The sequence below is a fragment of the Vigna unguiculata genome, chromosome 3 (assembly GCF_037176805.1).
Source record: "Vigna unguiculata cultivar grain cowpea cultivar isolate G323 ecotype 2 chromosome 3, ASM3717680v1, whole genome shotgun sequence".
In the NCBI taxonomy this organism is placed as follows: Eukaryota; Viridiplantae; Streptophyta; class Magnoliopsida; order Fabales; family Fabaceae; genus Vigna; species Vigna unguiculata.
The window spans coordinates 62,108,408-62,134,154 of NC_140794.1; the positions used below are offsets into that span (position 1 = coordinate 62,108,408).

The following is a 25,747-nucleotide window of genomic DNA, read 5'->3' on the forward strand; positions in this document are numbered from 1 at the left end:
AAAACAAGAAAATGGGGTATAAATATCGCAGAAGATTTTTGACATGGGATATTGTTGCAATAAAGAGAGAAAAGATAGAGAAATGAATATAAAAAAGAAAACTAGGTGGGATGACAAGATGATAGGTAAGCATAGAAAAGGACATTATCGAAGCTTATTTTTGTGACAAAAAAAACATTATAATATAAACAATGAACCTAATAAACTCAACCAACAATTTTGGACCACGCTTTCATAGAAAAATCTGGTGCTTAACTGCTACCCTCTTCTCTCCTTTCACACTGCTTTCCACTCACACTAATATATATAAACACAAAACGCCATCATTGTCCCAACATATTCCAAGAATCTTCTCTCTCTCTCTCTCTCTCCCTCTCTTTCTCTTTCTCTTTGTGGTGTAAGCAACAAAATTCCATCATCAAGTGTTCTCTTCTTAATGTGTGGAGTTGTGTATGTGTGACTGTTGCTTGATTTCTATGCCTGCAAGTGCAAGCTCCAGTTGCTGAGTTGAACGTGCCACTTGGCCACGAGTGCTGTGCTGACACTATGTGTGTGCAAGAGGGTGAACAAGTTGGTGAGGATACAGAGAAGAACGTTGATAACAGAAGGGTGTCATGGCCTTTGCATTGTGATCTCTTGCATGCCCAGATGGAAAACAGGGAAAAAGACTCTTCCTTTAGAACCCCCACTGACCAGATCACTGTTGCAAATTCATTTCCTGTGAGCATTGACTTCCCTTATCTTTTCTCTTTCTTCTGTTCCTTTCTGGGAGGTCTCATTTTTATGATTTTTTTTCTCTCTGTACTGTACGGTAGTTTTAATTTAATTTGTTGCCACTGTTTCAGTTCTGCTTCGGAGATTTCAATAGTATTTACTTGTTATTATTCGTGAATCTTGTTCACTGTTTTTTTCCCTTTTGTGAAGTCGTGGATTCTTCTGTAGTTGTCCTTTTCTGAATTAGATTTTGGTTTGTGCCTGCCCATGTTGCTGTTAATCGTTTGTTTGGATTCTTCTTGATGAAAAAACCTGCTGCTGAAATTTGACCGCCAAGGCTTACATGATCTTGAAATTCTATCAGATGTGATTATCAAAGAGTGGCTGTTGTTAGAATTTGCTATGGCAGAAATTAGTTAGTCTCAGGGAATAGAGATTAACTTCGGGTACTTGGTCACATCAATGTGGAGATCGATTGTGCTGTCAATTGTATTGGATTGCATCCTTGCGTGTAAATGGCGATTAGATTTTCCACATGATTCTATTTGTTAGCACAAACTGTAGGTTCATAATTGTCTGTGACTTTCTAGACATGACAGTTAAAAACTACTGAAATTGACATTGAATATGATTTAAGAATTACATTTGTGCTTTGCACTTTTTAGGAATACTCATCTGTTTCTTACCTTTCATGTCTTTATTGAGTTTGCATAGCATCTACTATTTGTGAACTTTATTTCACTGAACACAGTTCCTATTTTCATTTCTCTGTTCTGGTATTTTTTAGCTGGAAAGCATATGTGAGGATACAGAAACTGTGGACAAAAAGCAGAACCTGATGAACTTTGTCCCTACTCTTCGGTCTGGTGAGTGGAGTGATATTGGAGAACGCTCTTCCATGGAGGATACACACATATGCATTGGAGACTTGGCCAAAAAATTTGGCAATAACGTACTTTCTGAGGAAGCTATTTCCTTTTATGGTGTAAGCTATCTGACCAATTATACTATTTCCCTGTTGTCATAAATTTCATTAAATACCATCCTCAGTCATATTGTATTTCTCACAATAAACAGAAAAAAATGAGCATGCACGGTTCAGCCTTGAATAGGACCCGGTATGAAGGAAGAAAGTAGTCCATGATAGTGATGGACAACTTGAAAGTATCTTGTTATGTTCACATTGTCCAATGAGAGTCTCAAGCCACAAAAGTTTCATCTCCCAAAACTTTAGGAAGCAAATAAACTTACAAATTGTTCATTTTTGAAGTAGACAATGACCATATAATTTTAGATGATGTTATGAGTCAAACTTAGGGATTTACCATTAAATTCTTCAATCTGGTTCACAAGGTTCAGTGTTGAGAATGTTTCCTTGTTTGAACTTTCTTAAAGGTGAGATCATGGACTCATTCATCATTGTCACCCTCTTCCTCCCCTTTAGAAGTTGTAATTATATAACCAATCTGAAGTCTGACTTTAGACTTTTGAGTAGAGCAAATCATAGGGAAATTCACCTCAGAGAAAAAGAAAGCTAAACAATTGTTATTCATTTTGAACAGTTGAATATGCACCCCATTGATCAGGTTTGACATGTAGAGAAAATTATATCTGTGCAGGTATTTGATGGACACGGAGGGAAGAGTGCTGCACTATTCGTTCGTGATCATCTACCACGAGTGATTGTTGAGGATGCTGACTTTCCTTTGGAACTTGAGAAGGTTGTCACAAGGTCATTTTTGGAGACTGATGCAGAGTTTGCAAGATCATGTTCTATTGAGTCTTCCCTGTCTTCTGGCACAACTGCACTCACTGCAATTATATTTGGAAGGTGAGCAAACATTCGTTTCTGCTGTACTTTGGCTTCAAACCAAAGTATAATTTTCACAGCTCACAGTGGCGAAGTTGCGCACTGAATTTGAAGGAAAAACTTAGTGCCTAATAGAAGTTGCATAAATATTGAATGATAACAGTTAGCTGATATATGTTGAATGCATATTTGATGAAGCTATTTCTATGTTCTAAACAAAAGCCGTTGTATTGTACAGGTCTTTACTTGTAGCCAATGCCGGAGACTGCCGAGCCGTGTTATCTCGTGGCGGCCGAGCTGTAGAAATGTCCAAAGATCACAGGCCGTTGTGCATGAAAGAAAGGATGAGGGTTGAGTCTGTAGGTGGATACATAGATGATGGTTACCTGAATGGGCAGTTAGGTGTGACTCGTGCTCTAGGGGACTGGCATCTTGAAGGAATGAAGGAGATGAATGGAAAGCATGGACCATTGAGTGCTGAGCCTGAACTTAAATTGATGACATTGAGCAAAGAAGATGAGTTTTTGATAATTGGGAGTGATGGAATATGGGATGTTTTTCGCAGCCAGAACGCAGTGGACTTTGCTCGAAGGAGGCTTCAAGAACACAATGATGTGAAGCAGTGTTGCAAGGAGATAATAGGAGAAGCAATGAAGAGAGAAGCAACAGACAATTTGACAGTGGTGATGGTGTGTTTTCACTCAGAACCACCACCTCCTGTGGTAGTAGAAAGGCCTAGAGTCAGAAGAAGCATATCTGCTGAAGGACTTCAAAATCTTAAATGCTTGCTAGAAGGATAGAACATTCTTGTCTGCAAGGAAAATGATTTTTTTGAGCTGAGATTATGTGTACATAAATTCATCCACAACACTGAAAATGCCCTCTGGGGATAGAGTAAGGAACACTCCAAGATGCAAATTCTAATAAAATCCATACCATCGTCTATTTATTTTTCCCATTGTTAATGGGAAAGTGAGAAACTTGAATCATGTATATCTTGCAGAATGTAATTTATACGCACAACATAGTAGAATTGTGCACATCACACTTTTTCCTTCTTTGTTCTAGGGTGAAGCACATTCAATAATTTGTTAATGGAGTATCAGAGGTACTCAAAATGAGAAATAAATATCTAAACTGGATAAACACACTCATCTAAATACAGTAACAACAGTCTAAAGTGAATTTTGACACAAACTTATCGTAAATATAGCTTGCAGAAATGTTACGATAGTATAATCTTTTACCTTATAAAAGATGACGCCCCTGTTGCGTAACTATCAGTTCACCATTTATGCCACTTACATAAAACCAGTTGGAATTGCAGTGCTAGCTGGGAAAAGATTAGGAAAAGGTCATTGGTTTTAATCCCTATACTCTTTTTTAGATGACAAATAAGAAGCATCGGAACAATTTCCCTCAGCAGATTTACTTTATAAAAATAGGTAAACGTAAGTGATACCTGGAAACTTCTGCGCCCTCAGGAAGAGCGACATTCCTTATAATGCTAAATAGTATATCATATATTAACAAAAAACAGGAAAAGAAAGCCATTAAAATACTACTCAAATTACTTTACTCTAATCATGGAAACTTTCCAAAATGCTTACGCATTACAGGTAGAAACTAGACTTCGCCCATGATTTCCATCATAATCTGATAAACATAAAAAACATTAAGGGCCTGGTCAGAAAGCAGACATAAAAGAAACACACTTTTCGGCCTAACAAGACGCGAAGATACATGGAAAGCAATAGTGTCGACATTGAATCACGCAAGGACATGTGTATCATGAGAGAAAACCGTATTTTATTTGATAAGTACGAGTTAACAGGCTAAGTAGTGAACAGTACAACATAAAAAAGTATTTCACCATCAACTAATAGTGAGAAAATAATTGAACGCTTTTCAGCAAATCTCCATCGTTTAAGACACCTGTCAACCATGTATAAATCGATCCCGGAAAAAATTATAGTTTTTCCTCTGCATTATCTGGCTATGTGGTTTGACTAAAGTCCATAACTACTACTACAGCAGCTAAATTGCAAATAGGATTTTGTTGAACCTATACTATGAAGGTGTGAGAAATACAACCACTCGTATAATTACGATCTATGGAGGAAAGAAAAGAAAATATTAAGTACAACTACACGATAAAAGGTACCATCAATACAGAATTTTACATAAAAAAAAAAGCTGCAGCTTTTTCACACTGAAGAGAGAAGGTAGTAGACTGCTATTTCAACGGCATCGGAGCTTTCATCAGTACGTGAAAATAGCTGAACCATATCCTGATAAAAATGCGAAGCACTTGAAATTTTGCTTGCATCACATACAACGGGGACTGCTTAAGGCCCAAACTTCTGAAGAAAACCCCGGAATGAAAGATCAAATCGGCAGAATCATCATTTATACAGAATCACATCATTTGTTGATGAAGGTCTGCTGCCTGCTGAGCCAGCTCCACCATCATAGCCTCATCAAAGAACTTATTTATGCTTACATCCTCACTCATCCCCTGCGAGATTTAATGTAAGATCAACATGTATTAAATGCTTTGCACTGGCTAGTTATTTCAATAGAGGATAAAAACAAATCATGAACTGCAAAGTCTTTAACATAAATGCGTTGTGTTGTTATCACCACGAGCTCTAAAGAAAAAATAATTTAGAAGGGCTAAAATTCTATAATCCTTAGTGAGTGCCTAGAACGAGGCAAAGGCTTTACCTTTCTCCGCCTGGTCTTCACCATAAACTCACGGGCAAGATGCTGGATAGGTGCGGGTTCAAGTGGGCGCAAAACAATGTTTTTGTCCAGAGGATCTCCAGGAACAATAGCCCAATGATCAAAAACTGACAGACAAAACGCTTGACCTTGTGTATGGTATCTCAAGTCTGTCTCAAATCCAAAAGATTCTATCACGGGTAAAAATGCCTGAGATAAATTGGGAATAAAGTCAGCAAAACAAATTTCTGATCTACTCAAAGTACCATCAAGACCATAGTCCAAAGAAACGACATCTATTATAACAGTTTATACGTAAGAAAAGTTAACCACCACCAACCTTAACGATATAGGCTGGGGTGCCTGGCTGCGGAACATCAGCAGTAACATGTCCACGCCTTCTAGATAATACAGTGTAGATTGCAGATACACAATCAATTGGTGTTTGAATCTGATGCAAAGGCCAAAAGAATAACATTATTAGTGCAAATAAAAAATATATTCACTTCAGTGAAATTACACTATTCCAGACATATTTGATTACTCCACTATTAGCTGGTACGAAGGTCCTAACATGGTCATCAATAGATCAAAATATCAAAAACCAAAATTAATTACAATCTTCAAATGCAACCATCATTGAACCATGATAAGAGTATATACCTCCACATAATACACAGGTTCCATAAGCCTAGGAGTAGCCATGAGGAAGGCTGAATAGGCTACTCGTCTGGCTGTGGGAATGATCTGGCCAGATCCCCGATGAAGTGGTTCAGGGGCAATCCTTGCGTCAACAATCTTGAACTTAACGTTTCTGATGGGTTCATCACACAGAGGTCCTTCTCGTGCACCCCACTGAAATCTGTCAAATGACAAAATATCAGAAATCATAATTATGGTATGATCAATTAAACAAATAAAAATAGCTGAATGTCAGGTATGGTTACCCCTGAACAATGGAATCCTTCACAGCATTCAGCAGACTCTTGTCAACTTCAGTTGGTAGAGTATCGTCTAACAGAATATTGGGACCCTGCATTGTATTTGCACGTGTTAAAGAGTTTAATGGAGAATGACAGACTGATAAATAGATCCATAGAGAAAATTTACCTGCTTATCAGGGCCAAATGCCCATATTGACCGCGCAGCAAGAAGATCCCAGTCATATTTTGTCTGAAAAAATTCACCTAGTTTTTTTCTATTCCAGTCAGTGCTAACAACACCATTCTCTATGTCCTCTGCAAGGCCTCTTTCTAATGGCTCAGTAATCTAAAGAAAAATCAAGGTCAATATGAGTGGTGATGACACGAGCAGTAAACCAGCCTGGGATAAAACGAATTCAATTCGAGAACTAAGCCATATACCTACCATAGTTATTTTATTCTTCTTGTTTGGTGTTTCAGCAAAGCATTTCATTGATGAAGATTCAACAACAGTTTCACAAAATGAGACAACAGGATCTGCTACCTACAACAGCAAATGAACAGTTCCACAAATTACAAAAGAACAGTTTCACGTAAAAACCCATTTCTAATAAAATAGAGTGCAAATACTTAATGACAGAAGGATTGAGTAGGGATCACCTTGACTTCTACTTCAGAATAGAGCTCTCTCAGGTCCTTCATAATTGAATCCAAGTACAGCTCACCAGTCCCTAATATAGTGTGCTCACCAGATTCCTCTACTTTAGTAACTGCAAGAGGATAACTTTTGCTTATTTTTCGCAGGCCCTCCACCATTTTTGGCAATTCACTTGGATTTAATGGTTCAGTAGCTGTTTTTACCACTGACAGTGTATTGAACTGAAGAGGCCGGAATATATACACATCTTCGTCATAATCCACATTACAAAGAGTAGCAGTTTTCATGATTGAAGCATCCACACCTTCAATTAGGACCCAAGAACCAGGAGGAGCCTCAGCTACTGGCATCCTGTCTCGGGCTTGATACACCCACAACTTAGTTACTTCTTTAACAGTCATATCCTCCTCATCATCCGGTGAGTATCCTTCTCCGAGAACACGTACAGTCTGTCCTGTCTGTATCTTGCCACTATAAACTCTACCAAAGGCATCAAACACACTACAATCAGATTTTGGATACAATTTGGTTACATTAACCATTAGGGGACCATAAGCATCACACTGAGCCATGGCTTTGTAAATGGACGAGTCTTTAGGACCAGTATATATGTGGTCAACTTTCTTAGTTGCAGCATCCCTCGGGGAAGGTATATGTTGAACAAGCATATCAGTGAAACCTGAAGCTGGACCAAAAACTGAGCTACATGCCAGCCTTAGCAAGGGTCTGACATTTAATCTATAGGCCGCATTACTTAGTGTGACTCCTAGTTCAGCAAGTGTTGTCTCTACACTCTTTTTATGTTCCCCAATCACTTGGCTGTATATCTTGTAAAGGGGCTCAAGCACAAACTCTACAAAAGATCGCTCCCCTCCAGTGGCAGGGGGCTTCTTTTTGAATGCTCTCGTATCTGGATGAAAATAATAGTCTCCCCACAGTCGAGAAGCAAATTTATTAGCTTCCAAAGGAATTCCATGCAGCTTCCCATACAACTTAGCAAATGACTGCAACGTAAAGGACCATCCAGCAGTAGCACTAGCAAAACAAACATTTCCAGTAACTGGATCTATAACTTGAACATCACCGGCAATCGAGGAGGCAGCAGATATGTGAGTATTAATAACCTCCAAAGTATGCCTTAGTTTATGATAAGCATCCTTCGGCGGCAACTTAAGTTCAGTTATAAGCCTGTCAACCTAGAGTCAAAACATGAAAAATAAGACCAGAACTTAAACTCTCCCTTAACATCAATCAAGAAATACTTTACCTTATTGATTACAACTACAATCGGCAACCGCTCCTGAATTGCATGACGTATTGCCCTTTCCGTGTTTACCTACAGACCACAACAAACTGAAAGCTCAGTGTTTAGCAAATTGCAACCACACCACAACAATTAACTACAAAGCAACAATATTCTTTTTTGGTTTTTCATATAAATCTCTCTTCAATGGCAATCTTATTCAAGAAATGGTTGGACATTAAAAGAAAAAATCCATTCTAACAGAGTTTCAAATCGTGGTTATGGGAGGACAAATCACAAGAAAATAACAACTCAATGTTCTTTAGTTTCTCCTATGTAGGCAACCCCTTTCGGAGCGTTGAAATGAAACACTAAACCTAAGCACCTCTCCTGGGAGATTCCAACCTGAGTTCATCACTCCAACTCCAATGCCTAAAAGTCTAAACACAAAAAAGTATAATGAGTCATACCATGACTCCTTCAGCAGCATCTACAATCAAGACAGCGCCATCAGCAAGCCTCAAAGCCGCGGTCATTTCATCGGAGAAATTAACATGGCCAGGCGTGTCCATGATGTTACACAAATACGACTTGGAGTTGCTATCCTCCAGCACAAGCGACATGGGAATAGCCTTGATCGAAATTTTCCTCTCCTGCTCATCAATCCGAGTGTCCGTATACCGCGTGTGCTTCTCGCTCTGAGGATCGAACGTGGACATGTGATGCGTCTGCTCCACGAGCATGTCCATGAACACCGTCTTCCCGTGCTGCAAGTGCCCCACCAGCGCCACGTTGCGCACAAGTGTAGGGTTCGACATGAGGCCCAGCAGGAACTGAGAGGAGACATAGGTGGAGGAGTCCTTCACTCCAACCTCGAACTTGATGTTCCTCACGGGCTTGATGATGGGTTGCTCCAGGGGCTGTTCATCCTCGTCCATTACTAGGGTTTCAACGTCGTCGCCGTACACCTCCTCCGCGGTGGGGTAGTACTTCTTGTCCTCCGCTAGCACCACCTGGTTCTCAACGTCCTCCGAGATCGTCGTCATCCATCCGTTGTTCGGATCCTCGCCGTCCGATGGGGCTCCCCCGTCGGACTGTCCATCGGCGTTGTCCTCGGCTTCGGCGTCGGAGTCACGGTCAGAGTCCTGGTCGGACTCCATCTCCGGGCCGATGTAGTTTCCGAACTCGTCGTACAAGCTATCGTCCATGGCGGAATGTGAAGCGTGGAGAGTGAAAGAGTGAGAATGCGAGGGAAATGTTCTCACCGTCGTTTCAAACAGACGGAGACGGGGATTTCGGGTTTTAGGGTAACGTAACCACTCGATAGCGCGGTTGGGGAGTTAGGATTTCAAGTGGACTGGACCAAGCCCGATATAAAATACAAGTAATTGCTTCCTGTACCCCACGATTACTAAATCCACGCCCATACTTGTAGAAAAAGGGAAAAAATACTTTAGAATAATAAGAGAGAAAATGTGAAAAAAAAAAATCGTTCTGTAAAGATTTTTTCAAATCACATTTCATGTGGAATGTTACGTCAAACTTGTTTTATCAAACCATTTCATGTGAAGTGTTTGGAAACAGAAAGCTCCAAAAAAATTGTCATCAAAATTTTCAAAACATATAATTGGGAAGTCACTTTTATAAAAATTAAATTGTCATTTTGAAAATTTTGAAGGTGGACGAAAAATTTTTGAGAGTGAAAATATACTACTCATATTTCATGATTAAAAAATTAACAAAACCAATTACAGAGAAATCTGAAAAATTAAATTTGTATGTAAAGTATCATGTCGTTATTTTGTTACGTATGATTTACGAAAAGATAAGATATAAATTTTAAAAGTATTGTAGTCTTCTAATAAAAAATATTTCCTATAATATATTTAAATTTAATTGTCTTTCCATTGTTTCTTTAGTGTTGTCCTTTTTTTTATACATATTATTAATTTTTAAGTGTTATTTATTTCTCATATAAGAAATAGGTATTTTAATTTATTTAACAAGAAGAACAACAACACGTGTGTCACTGTAATTTAAGTATTCTCTTTTAAAGTATTATTGTTTAAGTTTTCTGAATAATTCTACTAAATTTCATCTTCCATTTTCTTTAAATAAAATTGCAAATTTTATATTTTCCTATCTCATAAATTATACACTATCTACATTATTCCCTGAGTAACAACATCTCATCAAGTATTTTTTTTTATTGGCTTAAATACTTTTTTGTCCTCATTTTCGCAGTGTTTGTTGCGAATGATCCTCATTTTGACCGAATGTTATCATTTTTATTGAATGTTTAAAATGATCATCATTTTCGCAATTCGTGTTTTATTTAGTCCTTTTTCTGTAACGCCGTTTAAATCATTAACGGAACATTGTACAGGTGGCATGGTTTGTATCAGGGTGTGTTACGTGTACTGTACAGGTGTGGTAATTAGATATTTGGGGTTAAACAAGTAAGCTAGGGTTTTGGTAATGAATTATTAGGCAGTTGGTGAGTTTTGGCAATCTTGTTCCTCCATTCCCAATTGGTGTTGTTGCAATCTTCTTCTTACTGCAATCCCATTATATAGGTATGTTACGGTCCCAATCTTCTTCCTTTACCTCTGGTTGTAATCGTTGGAGGCAACCGTGTTGTATCACTTCATGCATTGTTGGTGGTTCAACGAGAAATTAATTAATCCCAATTTGTAGTTGCGGAGAGATGACAACTTTAAGGATGGCAAGAACTCCAAATAATATTGGTAGAAAATTTTGGGTATAATTTGTTTTTATTTTTGTGTTAATAATAAATTGGTGTTAATAATAAATTGGTTTTAATTTTTGATTTATTGATTTACAGAGTGATGGTTCGAATAATGTGGGCTGCAACTTTTTCAAATGGTGGTGTCGATGAAAAGATGTCATCATCATGACACAAATGAGGCATATTAATGATTTTAAAGTCCTATCTGTTTTGTACTATTGTTAAATGAGATGTCATCATCATGACACAAATGAGGCATATTAATGATTTTAAAGTCCTATCTGTTCTGTACTATTGTTAAATGAAGAAATGAATTAGTTTGATTATGTTGATATTAGTCCCAACATGTTCAAAATGACATCTTAATATGAGCATTAAAGTAAGTGATATTGATTTAAGCTTGGAAAAAATTAAATTGATCTAAGTCTGGAAGAAGTTAAATTCATAACATTAATTCATCATCATCAAAATGCACTAGATCAATGTTTGACAAAAGTGAGATTGGACGAAGTTTAAGGAAAGTCCAAATGCAGTACAATGTTTGACTCTCCACTTCATTCCGAGCTCAAGAAAGACGAAGATGAAGAAATTTCCCTAATTGCAAAATTTATCCTAAATTGAAAAATTAACGTTAATTAGCCACCTGTACAGTACATGTAACACACCTTGATATAAATCGTGTCACCTATACAATTATCCGTTAATGATTTAAACAGCGTTACAGAAAATGACCAAATAAAACACGAATTGAAAAAATGAGGACCATTTTAAACATTCGGTAAAAATGAGGACCATTTTAAACATTTTGTCCAAATGAGAATCATCCGCAACAAACACTACGAAAATGATGACAAAAAAGGTATTTAAGTTTTTTTTCATTCTTTTAAAGTCTTAAGTATGATTGTGATTGAAGTAAATATTGTAGAATAAACATAAAACAATTTAAATGAGTTAAAATTATTAAACCTTAACAAATTCATTTATTTATAAGATAAACTTTTTAAAACATGTAATATTGTATGTCATTTAGTATTTGTAGTCGGTAAATGTCATTGTTTCTTTTATGTATTTATAGTTATAGATATATTTTTCAACACAAAATTCATACGACGGAAATAAATACAATAAATAAAATATTGATTTTGTGAACATAAACTGCGTTTACATTTTCTGCAAACATCGGTTCGAATAGTATTGTAATCGATAAATGATATATTTATAATCACTAACAACAATCACACTTTTCTAGTTTCGCGAGTTTCTTATGCTATAAGAGATTTTCCATGTGATTTTTTTATTCTGTTTGCAAATGATCTTTAAATTTACTGTGTATTGATTTTTGCATATCCTCTAAAATTAAAAATATTCGTAGCATACAAAAAAAATGCAACCAGTAAAAGAAACTCACTGCTGAATGAAATCGTGGTCCGAACAACAAAACTTCCTAAATGTGGATACCGTTTTAATTATATTTAAAATAATAGATCCGTATTTCACCTGATCAGATACGATGGAAAATACCAAAATGAAATAAAAGCACTTTCAATAACACATCATACATATGTAGGATAACCATATTTATTCATAAGCTCCATATGCATAATTGCATCAGAAGCGATGGTCGTGGCGTGGTGGAGGGGCCGGAGGGTGGTGGCCATGTGGCCCAGGAGCAGCTTCTGGCGGCGGAGCAGGTCCATGATTGGGTGGCCCGGGCGGGCCATGGTGAGGTGATGGGCCGGGCTGGTGGTGATGACCAGGAGCGGGCGGGCCATGGTGAGGTGGTGGGCCGGGTGGGCCTGGAGGGCCTGGCGGGGGAGGGTTGTGCATGTTTCTTCTCTTCGTTGAATTGATGAAGCAGACACTGAGGCTGAACGAAAGCTTATATATATATTGAAACCACTAATTTCTAAAAACTGCAATTTTCGACGAAAGTAAATAACTTCTTCCTTATCTTCTAATAATCTACTGGTCAATGTATCGGTTTTGTAGTTAGTAGTTGAATAACTAACATTCATCGTACAACATGCCAAGAATTTAAGCTCCACTTGCAGGTTTATGTACCTATAATAACACTTCTTACAAATTTTAAATATAAAACAATTTCACCTCTTATCTATCCAACTTTCAAAATTTATTCAGATAAAAATTAGTAAATAGGAATTTCATAATACTTTACCTAAATTTACATTTGAATAATGATTTCGACACCACTTATTATCACGCCGTAGTTTAGGGAAAAAGAAAAGGAGTAATTTTTTTTTAAATTTAAATATATTGAATTTGAATTGGATGTATTTTAAATTATTTTAATTAAATAAAATAATTAAAATTTATTGAATTACTTAATTTTATTTTTTGAATTTGGTATTTCAATTACCGTAATTCAAGTGATTTCTTTTTTGTGTTTCACCAATGTTGTACATAGATCAAAACAATTTTATATAAATCCATCTAAACTTGTGTTTTGCATAAATGCATCGATTTTTTCACAATATGCTATGTTGAGTGTTTTGCACATAATAACTAATGTTTGTGTAGGGTAATAACTTAAGTAATAAAATAGTTAAAAATGGATATTGATATATCACGTAAGAATGAAGTTGTCTTCTTACATTCACTATACTGAACAACTGTATTGTCTTAGAAAGAAATTGATTTTCACAATAAATTGTGTTTTTAGCATTATGATAACTAGCTTTGGCAATATGATTTTTATAATATTCCGAGTGTTTTAAAAAATAATAGACAATTATTTTTAAGGATAATTTACATAAGAGATTAACGTAACTTTTTAACTATGATTTTCAAAATATTAAATTTAATTTTTTTCTTACAGTGTTTATCTTTATAAAATTTACTTAACATAGAATTTAGATTTTACTTTGAATATTCCTAAAAACAAACTATTTTTTTCACGTGCCATTTAATTTCTAAAATAAACATCTAGATGAACATAAAATATTAAGTAATTTTTCAGGCCAATAATGTTGATAAAGCTTATCACATATCAAATGGGTAATGTATCTTAAACATTCTAGGTTGTCTTACAAGACGAATAAAATCGAAAAAAAGAAAAACTACGTAAAAGTAAACATATAAATTTAGGAGCGGTAAAACGGTATTGATTTAAGGACTAACTTGTTAGTCCGTGTTAAAAAGGATAGGTTAGATTGAAAATTTTAACCCGTCAATCCGTTATAGTCTATTCAGTTTAGCATGTCAATTTGATGGATCAAAATACGACCAGTTCGTCTCGACTTGTTGATCCATTTTTAAAAAATTCAATAAAAAAAAATAATTAAAAAATTAATTTTTATATTATATTTTAAAGGTGTAAATATATAATAGCATTATAATTTAAATCATTAACATTTACAAATTAAATTTTAATTATTAGTTATAATGAAGTAATTTAATATTTAAATATAATATTTTTTAATTTATCTAATTAAAAACATTAATTAATCAATTAAAAATTTAAAAAATATTTTATTTAACTAAATATGTTTTAAAATTAATTTATATGTATATATAAAAAAATTGAAAATTAAAAATAAAAAAAATAACTAACGGGTCAATTCGGTCCAACCCGTTAGCCTGTCATGTATGAAATGAGTTATGATTATTAGTTCGATAATGTTTGACGGTAGGAATGACAAAACAGGTCAACCCGCCTCGTTCTGGTCTAGCATGTCTGTGTCCCATCAAACAGAAATGGGTAAATAATTACAACGTGTCCCGTATAGGGCGGGCTAACGGGCCAGGTCGGGTTGGCCCGTCTACTTTTTTTTTCTTTTTTTAAATTTTTTAATTTGTTTTCAAAGTTTTTAAATTTTTTTATTTTTAAAAGTTGTTTATATATACATATAAATTATTATTAAATGCGTATTTAATAAAATAATTTTTTAAAAACTTTTAATTGATTAGTTAATGTTCTTAATTAGATGAAGTAAAATAATTATTAAATTTACACATTAAATTATTCAATTATAACTAATAATTAAAACTTAATTTGTAGGCGTTAATGATTTAAATTATAATACTATTATGTATTTACACATTAAAAAATATAATATAAAAATTAAATTTGTAACTACTTTTATTTTATTTTTTAAAAACGGGTCAACGGTTTAGGACGGACTGGCCCGTCAAGTTGACAGACTTGACGGGACGAGCCAGAACGAATTGATGGGTTTAAATCTCCAACCTAACCCGTTCCTTTTAACATTGGCTGATGGACTGGTCCATTAGTTCTAACTTGTTTTATCACCCCTATTGACGTAACACCCTGACCCGATTATTATTTACGAACTACGAACACATCAAATTTAAACGGACCAAATTAAACTGTTTTGTTATCCCCTGAAAGAGCCCCTTAGGCTTATTTGAACATTTGGCACATACTTCCATTGGTTAAAGTACACAAAGTTTTATTTTTATTACTTTGACAATTATTTTCAAACCATGTGCTGGATAATAAACAGTTGACACAAAAGCAATGGTAAAGATCAATTTCATTTCAAAAAATCACATGTACGGATATTAACGGCAAGAAGAATTAAAATAAAAAAATTGCAACATTTTTTCAGTAATTATTTTTTCTGCCCCCTTCAAAAAATTTCCCAAACCCACTACCAAATAACAACTATCTATTTATTAATTAATATAACAACTTTAAAACACAATTTTTTTATCACATAACCTGACCCTCCACGTAGAAATTGAGCCGTGGAACGACATGTCAAGAAAGAACCATAGAAAAGAAAAGCAAAAAAAAGAAAAAAGAGATAGTTTAGGTGACACGTTTGCAGAGAATGAAAGAACATGTGACGTTGTACCCAATTTAAATTCAAACAGAGCAAGGAACAAAGGGTTTGTTTATTCATCATTTATGGTAGAAAGAAGAAACGGACAACTATGTTTGGCGAACAAAGTCAATAGTGTACCGTATACAACATTGTTACAAAGCCTTGTTTTTTTGTTGTTTTTCTATAAATTACTTAGATTTGATTGAAGTAACAATTTTTGTTTTGATGACCCTGGCAAATTATTATGCTCTATTATCACGCATCTCTCTTTATTTCGACCACATCTATCACCAATTACACAACAAAACAAAAAAACAGACCACATTTTTACTTCCTCTTAGCTGTTATAGATTTGGCTTTTTGGTTCTCCAATCTGTCTTCTGCTATTATCATTTGCCTCTTTTTCTTTTCCTTTTATTTTCAAACTTCACATCATCTCATTCATTACTTTTACCACTGTTGCGTACATAATAATGATAATATATAATTCAACAATTCATATCTCTATTAACCTTTCAGAGCCTCTAAATGAATGTTTAGTTGAAATTTTATGCATTATTTGTTTTCACTTAAAAATACATTTAATCTCTAAAGAATATTATTTATCATATTTTAAAACAGATTTAGAAAGAAAAAAAAGTGGTAATATTAAAAAGACAAGAAAGAAAACACTCTATGAGTGTTTGAATTGAGAGCCCCCAAAGTAGGGAAATAATTGAAAATGAAGAAAAGCTCCAAGTTGGTATGCTTTCCATTGTGATGAAGCAATAAGCATCCACATCTTACATCTAGCTACTTGGTTGTGGTGTGTTCTTTCTGTGTCTCTAATCTTCTCTTCTCTTCTCTTATTTTTCTTATCTCTCTTCAAGATCATGGGTTCCTCCTCCAGTAGACTTTCCACTCGCCCTTCTGCTTCTTCTACTCACAGGGTCAACCGTTTCAGATTATCGTCTCTTCTATGTGGCACCTCCACCTCTCGCTCCATTCATCAGGTACCCTTCTCCATCTTCCCCCAAAATCCCTTTTTCCACCCTATTTCCTTAACACCCTTTTCCTTTTTCACCTTCTCCTACACTTTTAAAATTCAAAAATTTCATTTTTCACATCTGGGTTTCATCCATCTCATCCCCTTCCTTCATCACAGGGATAAATAAAAGTAAAGCATGTCTGATATGTGCCTGTTTTCTTTAAAATCCGTGGCCCCTTTTTTCTGTATGCTAATCGATTGACATATTTTGTGTAAAAGTATTGATTTTTTCTATTGGGTAGTTGTTTTGTTTTTCCGGAATTGATCGTGTCAGATCATCTTTTATACATGAACTTGTTCGCAGTTTATGGGTTGTGTTGATTGTTATAGTTGCTGGAGCTTTTAGAATATGGTAATTTATCAATTGAATTATACGGGTTGACGTATTTGAGCTTAATCAATGGAACAATCAGCTGTTGACGCCTAATTGCTCGTTGTATCATTCTTTTTCAATTATCGGGTTTGGCTTATTGTTATTGTTTTCCCCGGGTGGTTTTAATGGTTCAGTAAATGATGCAAATTTCTAACATCTGGAAAACTTAAAATTTCACAATTTACGAGATGTTGAACTGAACTCCTTCTCCATTCACTGGCTAGCAGTGACTCTCCTTTACTTTGTATTGATTTGTTTGGATTTTGGAGACGAGTTGGTCAATATTGAATCTATACAAAGATGCATTCCAAAGATTATCGAATACTTTCGTGAGGAAAACATAACTTGTTAGTATTGTTTGGAATTCTGTGCACTAGCTATGTTAAATTAATGGGGAAGACTGTTTGAATAGTTGAAGAGAGGTTGATGCAGGAAGTGATATTCTTATATTGTGTTTTTAGATGGAAGAACATTCATCTGAACTTCAGGTTCATTTAGCAAGAAATTTTGATGGTGAAATTCATAAAGTCACTGAGGAATCATCTTTATCATGTACAGAAGCTAGAATTAGCTGCAGTCCCCCTGCTGAAACTTCAACTTCATCTGGTATGAGAACCGAGTTCCATGGGAATACTAGTGCTGGAAGTTCTTATAGAAACGTTGCAACACAGATTCAGAGGAATCGCTTGTCTGAAAATGAGGAGCAAGCCCCTCCTTGTCAGGTAAGTGCTGGTCATAGTGGTCGTGAATCATGTAGTGATAGTAGCAACACAGCTAGTACTTCATTTGTAGCACAGCAGTCTTCAGATCCAGTCTCTGTAAATGTTTCTGCTAACAAGGATGTAGTTAATGACGTTAATAATCCAGTGGTTAGAGGTGGTGGTGTCTCTCAAGTCTCTAATGAGACAGTGCATCCAAGAAGTTCAACCCCTCAGGAGCATGGGGAAATTTCAGTTGAGAATCACACTAGTGCATTCATATCTATCCAGAATTCTTCCAACTTTGTTTCTCAAGGTTCCAACTCAGCAGCAACGTCTCAAGGGCCAGAAGAAGAACCATGTCGTGAGACAATACCTTCAGGTTTAGGCATTCTCGTATCCAATCGGGAAAGAGGAACAGGAAACGATAGTGTGCTTCAAGTTGATGTAGTCACAATATCTTCCAACATTTTGTCTGGAAGCAATGCTGATGCCAATGATCATGACGTTAGAAGGAATGGAAGAAGGTTATTTTGGGATGCTTTTTCACGCCGTAGTTCTAGAAGGCTCGGTGATTCTCCAACCATTGTCTTCTCTACCGGAGGCGCTGATGATCCTGGATCTCAAGATCGGTGGCTAGTTGATTTTGGTGGTGATTTGTCAAATGATGGGGTTGGAGGTGCTTCTGCATACATGGGCAGTAGAATTCACAGATTGAATGAACGAAGAATGCGGCACTCGAGATCGGAGGTGATTTTGAAAATTTGGAGCATAGAATGCCTCAAACTGCTTATATTATATAACATACTTGGATTTGTACCTGGGTTCATGACCCCATTCTGTCATGTTGCTTAAGCTGTTTGATTACTTTTACAGATCTGGGATAGGCTTCGTGGCGGCTTTGACGAGATTGGGCGATGGAATTCATGTCCACTAGGACTCCATGCAGATGGCATGTGCTCATGTGAGTCTTCCCCAATGGCTGAGGAATCAAGCACTCGAGCAAGTATTTCAAGAATAGTCATGCTGGCTGAGGCTTTGTTTGAGGTTTCAACCTTCTCTCATATTTACTGTTTGCTGCCAGAATTGATTCAATTTAGCTTCCCACTCCTTTTTTTCTTGCATTGTTTAAACCCTATACATCTAAAAGTTTAGTTTTTGTAGTGCTGAGATTTCATCTTGTGTTTTGGATTGCAGGTTTTAGATGAAATCCATCGACAACCTGGATCACTGTCTCTATCCATGGTCTCACTCCCTGCCCCTGAATCAATTGTTGATTCCTTTCCCCTGAAATCTCACAAAAAGGTTGAAATGGCTGACGGAGGCAATGATGTTGAACAGTAAGGGTCCTCATCCTAGTTCTTTTAAGCAAATACATGTGTAGAAGTAATGTGATAATGTGAATTCAGATTCTCTGCTGGATTTTTTAGTGAAGTCTGAGCATTAAAAATACACCGATTTTGATATATTAAACAAAATCACTATCCATCAGTGTATTTTAAGCATAACAAAGGAACAGTATAAACAAACCTAGCAGAGAATTCAAATTCATGTTATGGTTTGTTAGCCTTTTATGGTTGAAGTGTATGATAGTTTGTTTGTCCTTGAACACTAATTTGGAACATGATAGATGTTACATATGTCTGGCGGAGTACGAAGAAGGGGACCAAATACGAGTTCTTCCTTGCCTCCATGAGTATCACATGTCATGTGTGGATAAGTGGCTTAAAGAAATACACGGGTACTGTCATTATAACCAAAACTAGTCTTCTTTTATCATTGTTTTTCATAGTTACCTATTCCCATTTCATAGATAGCAACTTATGTAGCTTTCCTCTTATGCAGTGTATGTCCTCTGTGCCGTGGCAATGTCTGTGGAGGGTTCACAGAGTCTTCTACCAACTCAGAAGTGCAATCTCACTGAAATTGTACATAAAATGTAAATATTTAAATTTAGACCAAGCTTCCATTTGGCTCCTCTTAAAGATACACATTTGGCATCAACATTGTTCAAGCTATTGTCACACACAAACTTCACCAAGAGACTGTTTTGGTGTCACCGAAAATCTTCAAAGGACTAATTTCACATCACAGATCTTTAAGAGACTAAATTGATACGAACTGTACCTTATAATACCTAAAAATAATGGCTTAAAGCATATTCGGCCACTGCCAATGATATGCATTAAACTTTTTTAGAGTCTTGAGTACAAAGTGAGATTTTGTATCAGAATTTTACGATGATTCCGTAATCTTATTTTTCTAGCACATATCCATCCATATTACAGAGCTGATTTATACTGTGGGTGGATCTTTATTTTTCTTTTTCCATTCATGGAACCGAAAGAAGCAAAAGGAATGGAGTTTGTCACTATAATAGAAAATTAAAGAATGGAAAAATACTGTGAGAGAAATGATTTTTCAGTTTTGTTCTTCATTTATGGGAAAACCTCAACACAACTCTGGTCCAAATTTTAATCAAAAATTATTTTCTGATACTTTTTAAGTATGCATGTCTATTTCACACGCCATTTCTGGAATTAGTTAAAATTTTCCTTCAATCATCTATATATTATATTTGTATTTTCTTTCTATACTTAATCTTATCAATTGTCTGAGTTTCTGCTTTTATATATTTTTTTCTAAATATAATCTTAATATTTTTTGGTAAAGAATTTGTAAATCATTAACAATTAAGTCTTGTCTCAATGTTTAATTTGTTCATACGAAAAAGAAAATATGTCTTAAATATTCAAAGATATTCATTTATTTAAAATATCAATTATATATAAACATCATTCTTATACAATACATGTATTAGAATATGTTACAAAACCTCAGTTTATACTGTTTTTGCAAATAAAAAAATATAAAAAATTTATGTTCGAAGATATTTGTTATAAAAAAATTTTATATAATGCATAAATTTTAATATGCTGCATGTTTTGTATGTATATTAGAAGTTCGAAGTTTTATAATAATGAAGTAATTTTATCCTAAATTAACAAAGTAATCTTTTGTTTATCACACAGGATTTAGAGTAAAAGATTTTGACTTTTTGTCTCCACATTATTCGTGAACCTTTCTTTAATCTGGGAAACAACAAATAATAACTGTATGTTTGAGCGAACACCATTACAAAGTAAAAATTTGAAGGCAAAACATAACTTAGAGAACAAATTTTGACTTGTCACCAGAAATGCAGGATTATAGAGTAGAAACTTTGATAGCCTTGGCGGGAAGTAGGTTATCGATAATAGAGACAGTAATTACAAATTCTAGGTTTGTTGTCTCAAATACAACGGTTACTGTACGGAAGAGCTTCGCAGGTAGGAAGCATGATCCAGACCTTAAACTAAGCAAAACCATGAGAAAATGGATTGATGTTACTGCTGCGAACTGAGTTTTCACGGTGACCAAAAGGGTTTGGATGAATGTTTTCGTCATTGTCAAATGTTGTTGTTGTCGTCCAGCGCCTAGAGTTGCCGTGTCTTTCTCTCGCAACGTTGCGCATGTTCTCCATTTCCGCAACATGGTCTTTGAATTCCTTCTTCACAACGTCCAACACAACATCACCATATCGGTCACACCAGGATCTTCAATTTCAAAATTACATAAAAACAAGTTATCCAGTGCTGAAATTTCAAGATATATGAAAGAGGGGTTTGTGTTGTTGACTCACTTGGGAAAGTAGTTTTTCAACTCGGCCTTGTCCACTGGAATTCTGGTAGAAATTGCTTCAATCTGATCATTCCTGTTTGTACAAGTAACTCGTCAAATTTCACATGTAACAAAAAGCTAAGAAAAATAAAATACATGTGATGTGACATTGTTTTGTTTGTACTCACGAAAATTTAAGATGTGGGTTTGTGCTGCTGAGTTCTGTCTGAATTCTAGACAACTCCTTTTTTATCTTGTCTCCCAAAACCTGTTTATGGTGTACAAAAGTTTTTGCATTACATGCCTAAAATTAACTGAATAAGGAAATGAGATTCAAAAGGGAGGATCGTGAAACCTTATCTATGAAAAAATCAGATGGAGAACCATCAGAATGCAACTTCTTCTTCATTAACTTAGTGTCTGGTCCCTCACCAAATCCCTTTGCAAAGGGACCTGAAAAGGCCTCATTATCTGACCTCTCATTACGCGACAAAGAACATGTCTCATCTTCTGTCTCGTTTCTCTTCCATTTCTTGAATCCTTCAAACCCCCATTGTTTTTTAACTGATTTCCCTGATTTTTGATCTTGCTCACCATTATGTGTCTCTCTCTGCTCCTTATGAAACAAAGCCCTGAATGGTTTCCTCTTCGACTTCTCCAAACCACTACTCTCCTTAACTGCTTCTGGAGGTTCACTTTCTTTCATAAGAATTGAACCTCCTTCACTCTGTGCTCCCTTTGCTTGAGCATCCCAGAAAGGGTTTTCATTTTTGGCTGACAAAGAAGGTGAATCAAATATGCTCTTTTCTGTTCCGGTTTTTCCACTTTTGCCAAAGCCAAAAACCGAGGTTGCTCCTTTAATCTGCTTCATCGATGATCCCTGATTAGATCTGTTCTTACAACCAGAATTCTCTTTGTTCACGGAGCATTTCTCATCCTTTAAGTCAATCACCGACCACTCTTCTTCCAAATTCTCTTTTGACTCCTTAGTCTTTGCCACTATCACATCCCTGGCTTCAATCTGAGCCCCTTGAGCCGCCAGCCTCTGAAGCAATGGCCTCTTAGAAGAATGATATTCTTCTTCAGAAATGCATTTCGCATACAGAAGTTCCTGGTGACAAAGAAAAATCCAAGTTTCAGCAAACATTTTGCGAAATTGATAGTGAATTTTAACTTTTTAAAAATGTTTGTTTTTGTGTTTCATATAATCCAAATAATTACCTAAACTATTACATTCAAAATCAATTCTAGATCTAGAATCAAATGTTCCACAAAAAACCAAATACGTGAGCATTTACCTAAAGCCACTCTAAACCTGACCCTAAATCATGTATGATGAATCTAAACTAAAAAAACATCCAAAGATTTACTTTCATTAAAAATTTACTCTAATTCAAACTGACCTGGAGAAAGAGAAGCTTGTCTCTTAGTACAACAGGGTGTTCTTGTTCTGGAGGAGAAGCAATGAGGGTGTCTAGCAAGTGAGTTCTGAAGGCTGAAACCTCAGATTCAGCCACGATGCCTTCTTTGTGGAGACCCATCAAGTTCAACACCTGGTGGAAAGAGTCTTGCTGCCATTTAAGGTTGTCTGATTGCAGCTTCGACAATTTGTGGTCTGCCGCAGGTAAAGGTCGTTTCTTGAAGCTGAAAGGAAGAATGGTCTTGCAGAGCGAGGTGATGGAGTCATGGAGGGTTGAATAGTAGGTGGGTGTGTAATAGGAGTACACCATTATGGATCGATGAAGTTAGAAGAAGGTTTCTGAACAGAGAATTTCACTTTTGTGGCAAAAGAGTGGTGATGTTTTTAGTTTTGTAGAAGTTGAAGAAGGTGTCTGAAATTATGAGTTGGTTAGATTTTGAATTTTCGAAGAATACTATAAACAGCCACTTCATGCTACAATTACAAACTAGCCGTTGTGAATGTGGAAGAAACACCTATGCATGTGACAAGTCCCATGTTGTTTTCATTAATTATTTTCCTTTTCATAATCCAATGAGAATAAGTTATTTTTTACATTGTTTTACTGAATTTTTTTATCAGCATTTAATCAGTTTTTTTACTGGTACTATTTTTTCCTTTTTTATTGACATAGTTTTTATTCATCGTTTATAAAAGGTAAACTCAACTTTGGTTCCCCTTCATGAAAATATCTATGTGCATTTTTCTATAAATGTACGAAACATAATATAATTATCAATGAATATGAGATATTATTTGTGTGGGGTATCTTTTAATAAAACCTTTGTTTTATTTATTTATAAATATATTGAATTGGTCTTTACAATAACTCCACTATTTTGACGAGATGTTAATTTTTAAAATATTACACATTAGTACAACTTTTGTATTACTTGTCGCAAATTCATTTAAAAAGTAACAAAGTTATGATTAAATTAATATATGTATTAGATATTAAAATAAAAAGTGATAAACTAATTTTGAAAGTACTAAATTTAATAGAAATCAAATTTATAAATACCACAACTTACCTAACTAGTATAATTCGTGGTCCAATGTTCCAATATTTGGAAGTATGAATGAGAGGGACATCATAATTAATCATAGGGGCGTTAAAGAATTAATGTGACTTACACTGATTGATTTACTATGGATTGAGCTAAATAATGATTAGTTTGACCCGATTCACTTCTTTGTGTGTCAAAATATTTGCAATTTGACCCGATTATCACAGATTAGTGGATTAGCTCACTTATGAATGTTTTTTTAATTTATTTTATATATATTTATTGTATTATAATAAAAGTGAATTGACTTAATTTATTTATTGTAATAGTAAAATCAAAGTGTTCACATAATTCTCAAAATATATAAAGATAATAGTTAAAGATTAAAGTATCAACATATATAACTTGACAACAAATTAATTAAATATTTAAATTGTTCAAATATGATTGAACATCATACTCACATTTAAAAATAGAAAATTGTGAACATGTATAGTTAGAAGTAGTAAATAATTATAACAACACAAGTTTTAAAAAATGTCAAAATATTGGTGGGTTACACAGTTCAACCTACTTGTGAAAAAATTGAATTTTTCTCAATTTAATGTGGTTCAAACCTGTAGTGAACCGGATTAAATCATAGGTTAGAACTTATTTTGGCCTCTCTAATCACAACTAATATAAAAAAGAGAGAAAGATACATGTAACACTTCTTCAATTCTATACTCTCATAATTTTAAGTAAAATTATTTTTTGACAATTTTTTTTAAACAAATTTGACAAAAGATTCCATAAATAAAATTAAAATAGATTATTTTTTTATTTTTTAATCAAAAGGAAGTGATAAAGTAGTATTTTTACTTAATAATTTGTCAAAGTTTATAAAAAAATGTTAAACTATTATTTTCCTAATTTTAATTACAAAGGAATTTGAATAATTGTATTTTTACAAATGTTCTAATTTGAACAAAATTATTGTTGATGGGATTCATCTATCCCTCTTCCGTTTCATTGTTTTTGTTCTCTGACAAAACATTACAGTTTTACCCAAAATTATATGTAATAAAGTATTATTTCTGAAATAATAAATAAATTGAATAGTTCGGTTAACTGAACAATCAAAAGTTACATCTTATAAAAAAAACCTACACAGAAACTACCACACCCATATTTTTCGACCGCATCTCGAATAGATAAACAGATAACACACATCTCAATAAGGATAAATTTGATCCGATCAACTTCCTTCCCAACCCAATCTTATTATCTCATCCACAGCAAAATTCTACAACTTCTCTTCTGATCCTTCTAATCGACTCATATTTTTTTGATAGTTTGTTTCTTCTTTGCGTGATAATTACTTAAACTAATAGGAACAACATGAGAAACTCAAAAGAATAAACTCCCACTTAATATTTCATCTTAATTTGCTCTGAGCTGCTGAGGCAAAGCATCGAAAAAAGCTCTTGCTTTGTGGTGTGTTTTCTGTTGTGAGATATGCTGCAAACCTCTGATCCAATCTGCGCTTGGCTTCAAGAGCTGCTACACCCAGATTCTCATCTGGGTCTGTTTGATTCACCGTGTTTCTTTCCTGATTCCATTCAAACATCACAACCCATTAAGCACGCAGAGAGAGAAGAAAAAAAGGTGTGAAATTAAGAAATAACAGTGATACGAACCAATAGAGAGGAAGAAGAAGAAGAAGAAGGAGGGGATTGGAGATTCCTGGTAGCGTACAAACAGAGAGAGGAGCGAGTGATGAAATCACGAGAAGAAGTGTTGTTATGCAATCTTCTTCTTCGAGCACATTCAACTCCTGGAAGCATACCAGACATGATTTCGATGCTGTCCAACAACTTCTCTCTCTCTTCACATGGGATCAAATCAAATGTTA

General features: G+C 34.9%; 5 protein-coding genes across 6 annotated transcripts; 2 read left to right on the top strand and 3 right to left on the bottom strand.

Annotated features, from left to right (window-relative positions):
- The first annotated feature begins 336 nt into the window (after positions 1-336).
- Positions 337-3,582, top strand: LOC114178580 (putative protein phosphatase 2C 27). The gene is made up of 4 exons (XM_028064580.2): positions 337-720; positions 1,502-1,699; positions 2,334-2,545; positions 2,763-3,582. The coding sequence occupies exons 1-4, from the start codon at positions 547-549 to the stop codon at positions 3,322-3,324; spliced, it is 1,146 nt and encodes a 381-aa protein (XP_027920381.1). The 5' UTR covers positions 337-546; the 3' UTR covers positions 3,325-3,582.
- Positions 3,583-4,421: 839 nt separating this feature from the next.
- Positions 4,422-9,377, bottom strand: LOC114177725 (110 kDa U5 small nuclear ribonucleoprotein component CLO). The gene is made up of 10 exons (XM_028063216.2): positions 8,543-9,377; positions 8,097-8,165; positions 6,832-8,025; positions 6,617-6,715; positions 6,359-6,517; positions 6,196-6,281; positions 5,912-6,110; positions 5,589-5,699; positions 5,252-5,458; positions 4,422-5,042 (listed from the first exon to the last, which is right to left on the bottom strand). The coding sequence occupies exons 1-10, from the start codon at positions 9,278-9,280 to the stop codon at positions 4,944-4,946; spliced, it is 2,961 nt and encodes a 986-aa protein (XP_027919017.2). The 5' UTR covers positions 9,281-9,377; the 3' UTR covers positions 4,422-4,943.
- A 6,873-nt stretch (positions 9,378-16,250) lies between these two features.
- On the top strand, positions 16,251-19,997 carry LOC114178267 (uncharacterized). 2 transcript variants are annotated; one of them, XM_028064082.2, is made up of 7 exons: positions 16,251-16,371; positions 16,499-16,621; positions 17,588-18,477; positions 18,604-18,774; positions 18,925-19,067; positions 19,358-19,468; positions 19,573-19,997. In XM_028064082.2, the coding sequence occupies exons 2-7, from the start codon at positions 16,588-16,590 to the stop codon at positions 19,649-19,651; spliced, it is 1,428 nt and encodes a 475-aa protein (XP_027919883.2). In that variant the 5' UTR covers positions 16,251-16,371; positions 16,499-16,587; the 3' UTR covers positions 19,652-19,997. The 2 variants fall into 2 exon arrangements, with proteins under 2 accessions (XP_027919883.2, XP_027919881.2); XM_028064080.2 differs by having other exon boundaries at positions 16,256-16,371; positions 17,491-18,477.
- An 873-nt stretch (positions 19,998-20,870) lies between these two features.
- On the bottom strand, positions 20,871-23,245 carry LOC114176942 (uncharacterized). The gene is made up of 5 exons (XM_028062148.2): positions 22,791-23,245; positions 21,743-22,498; positions 21,576-21,655; positions 21,410-21,481; positions 20,871-21,323 (listed from the first exon to the last, which is right to left on the bottom strand). The coding sequence occupies exons 1-5, from the start codon at positions 23,115-23,117 to the stop codon at positions 21,083-21,085; spliced, it is 1,476 nt and encodes a 491-aa protein (XP_027917949.2). The 5' UTR covers positions 23,118-23,245; the 3' UTR covers positions 20,871-21,082.
- A 1,714-nt stretch (positions 23,246-24,959) lies between these two features.
- On the bottom strand, positions 24,960-25,747 carry LOC114176668 (uncharacterized). The gene is made up of 2 exons (XM_028061777.2): positions 25,533-25,747; positions 24,960-25,444 (listed from the first exon to the last, which is right to left on the bottom strand). Exons 1-2 carry the CDS (start codon positions 25,686-25,688, stop codon positions 25,271-25,273), a joined length of 330 nt encoding a protein of 109 aa, XP_027917578.2. The 5' UTR covers positions 25,689-25,747; the 3' UTR covers positions 24,960-25,270.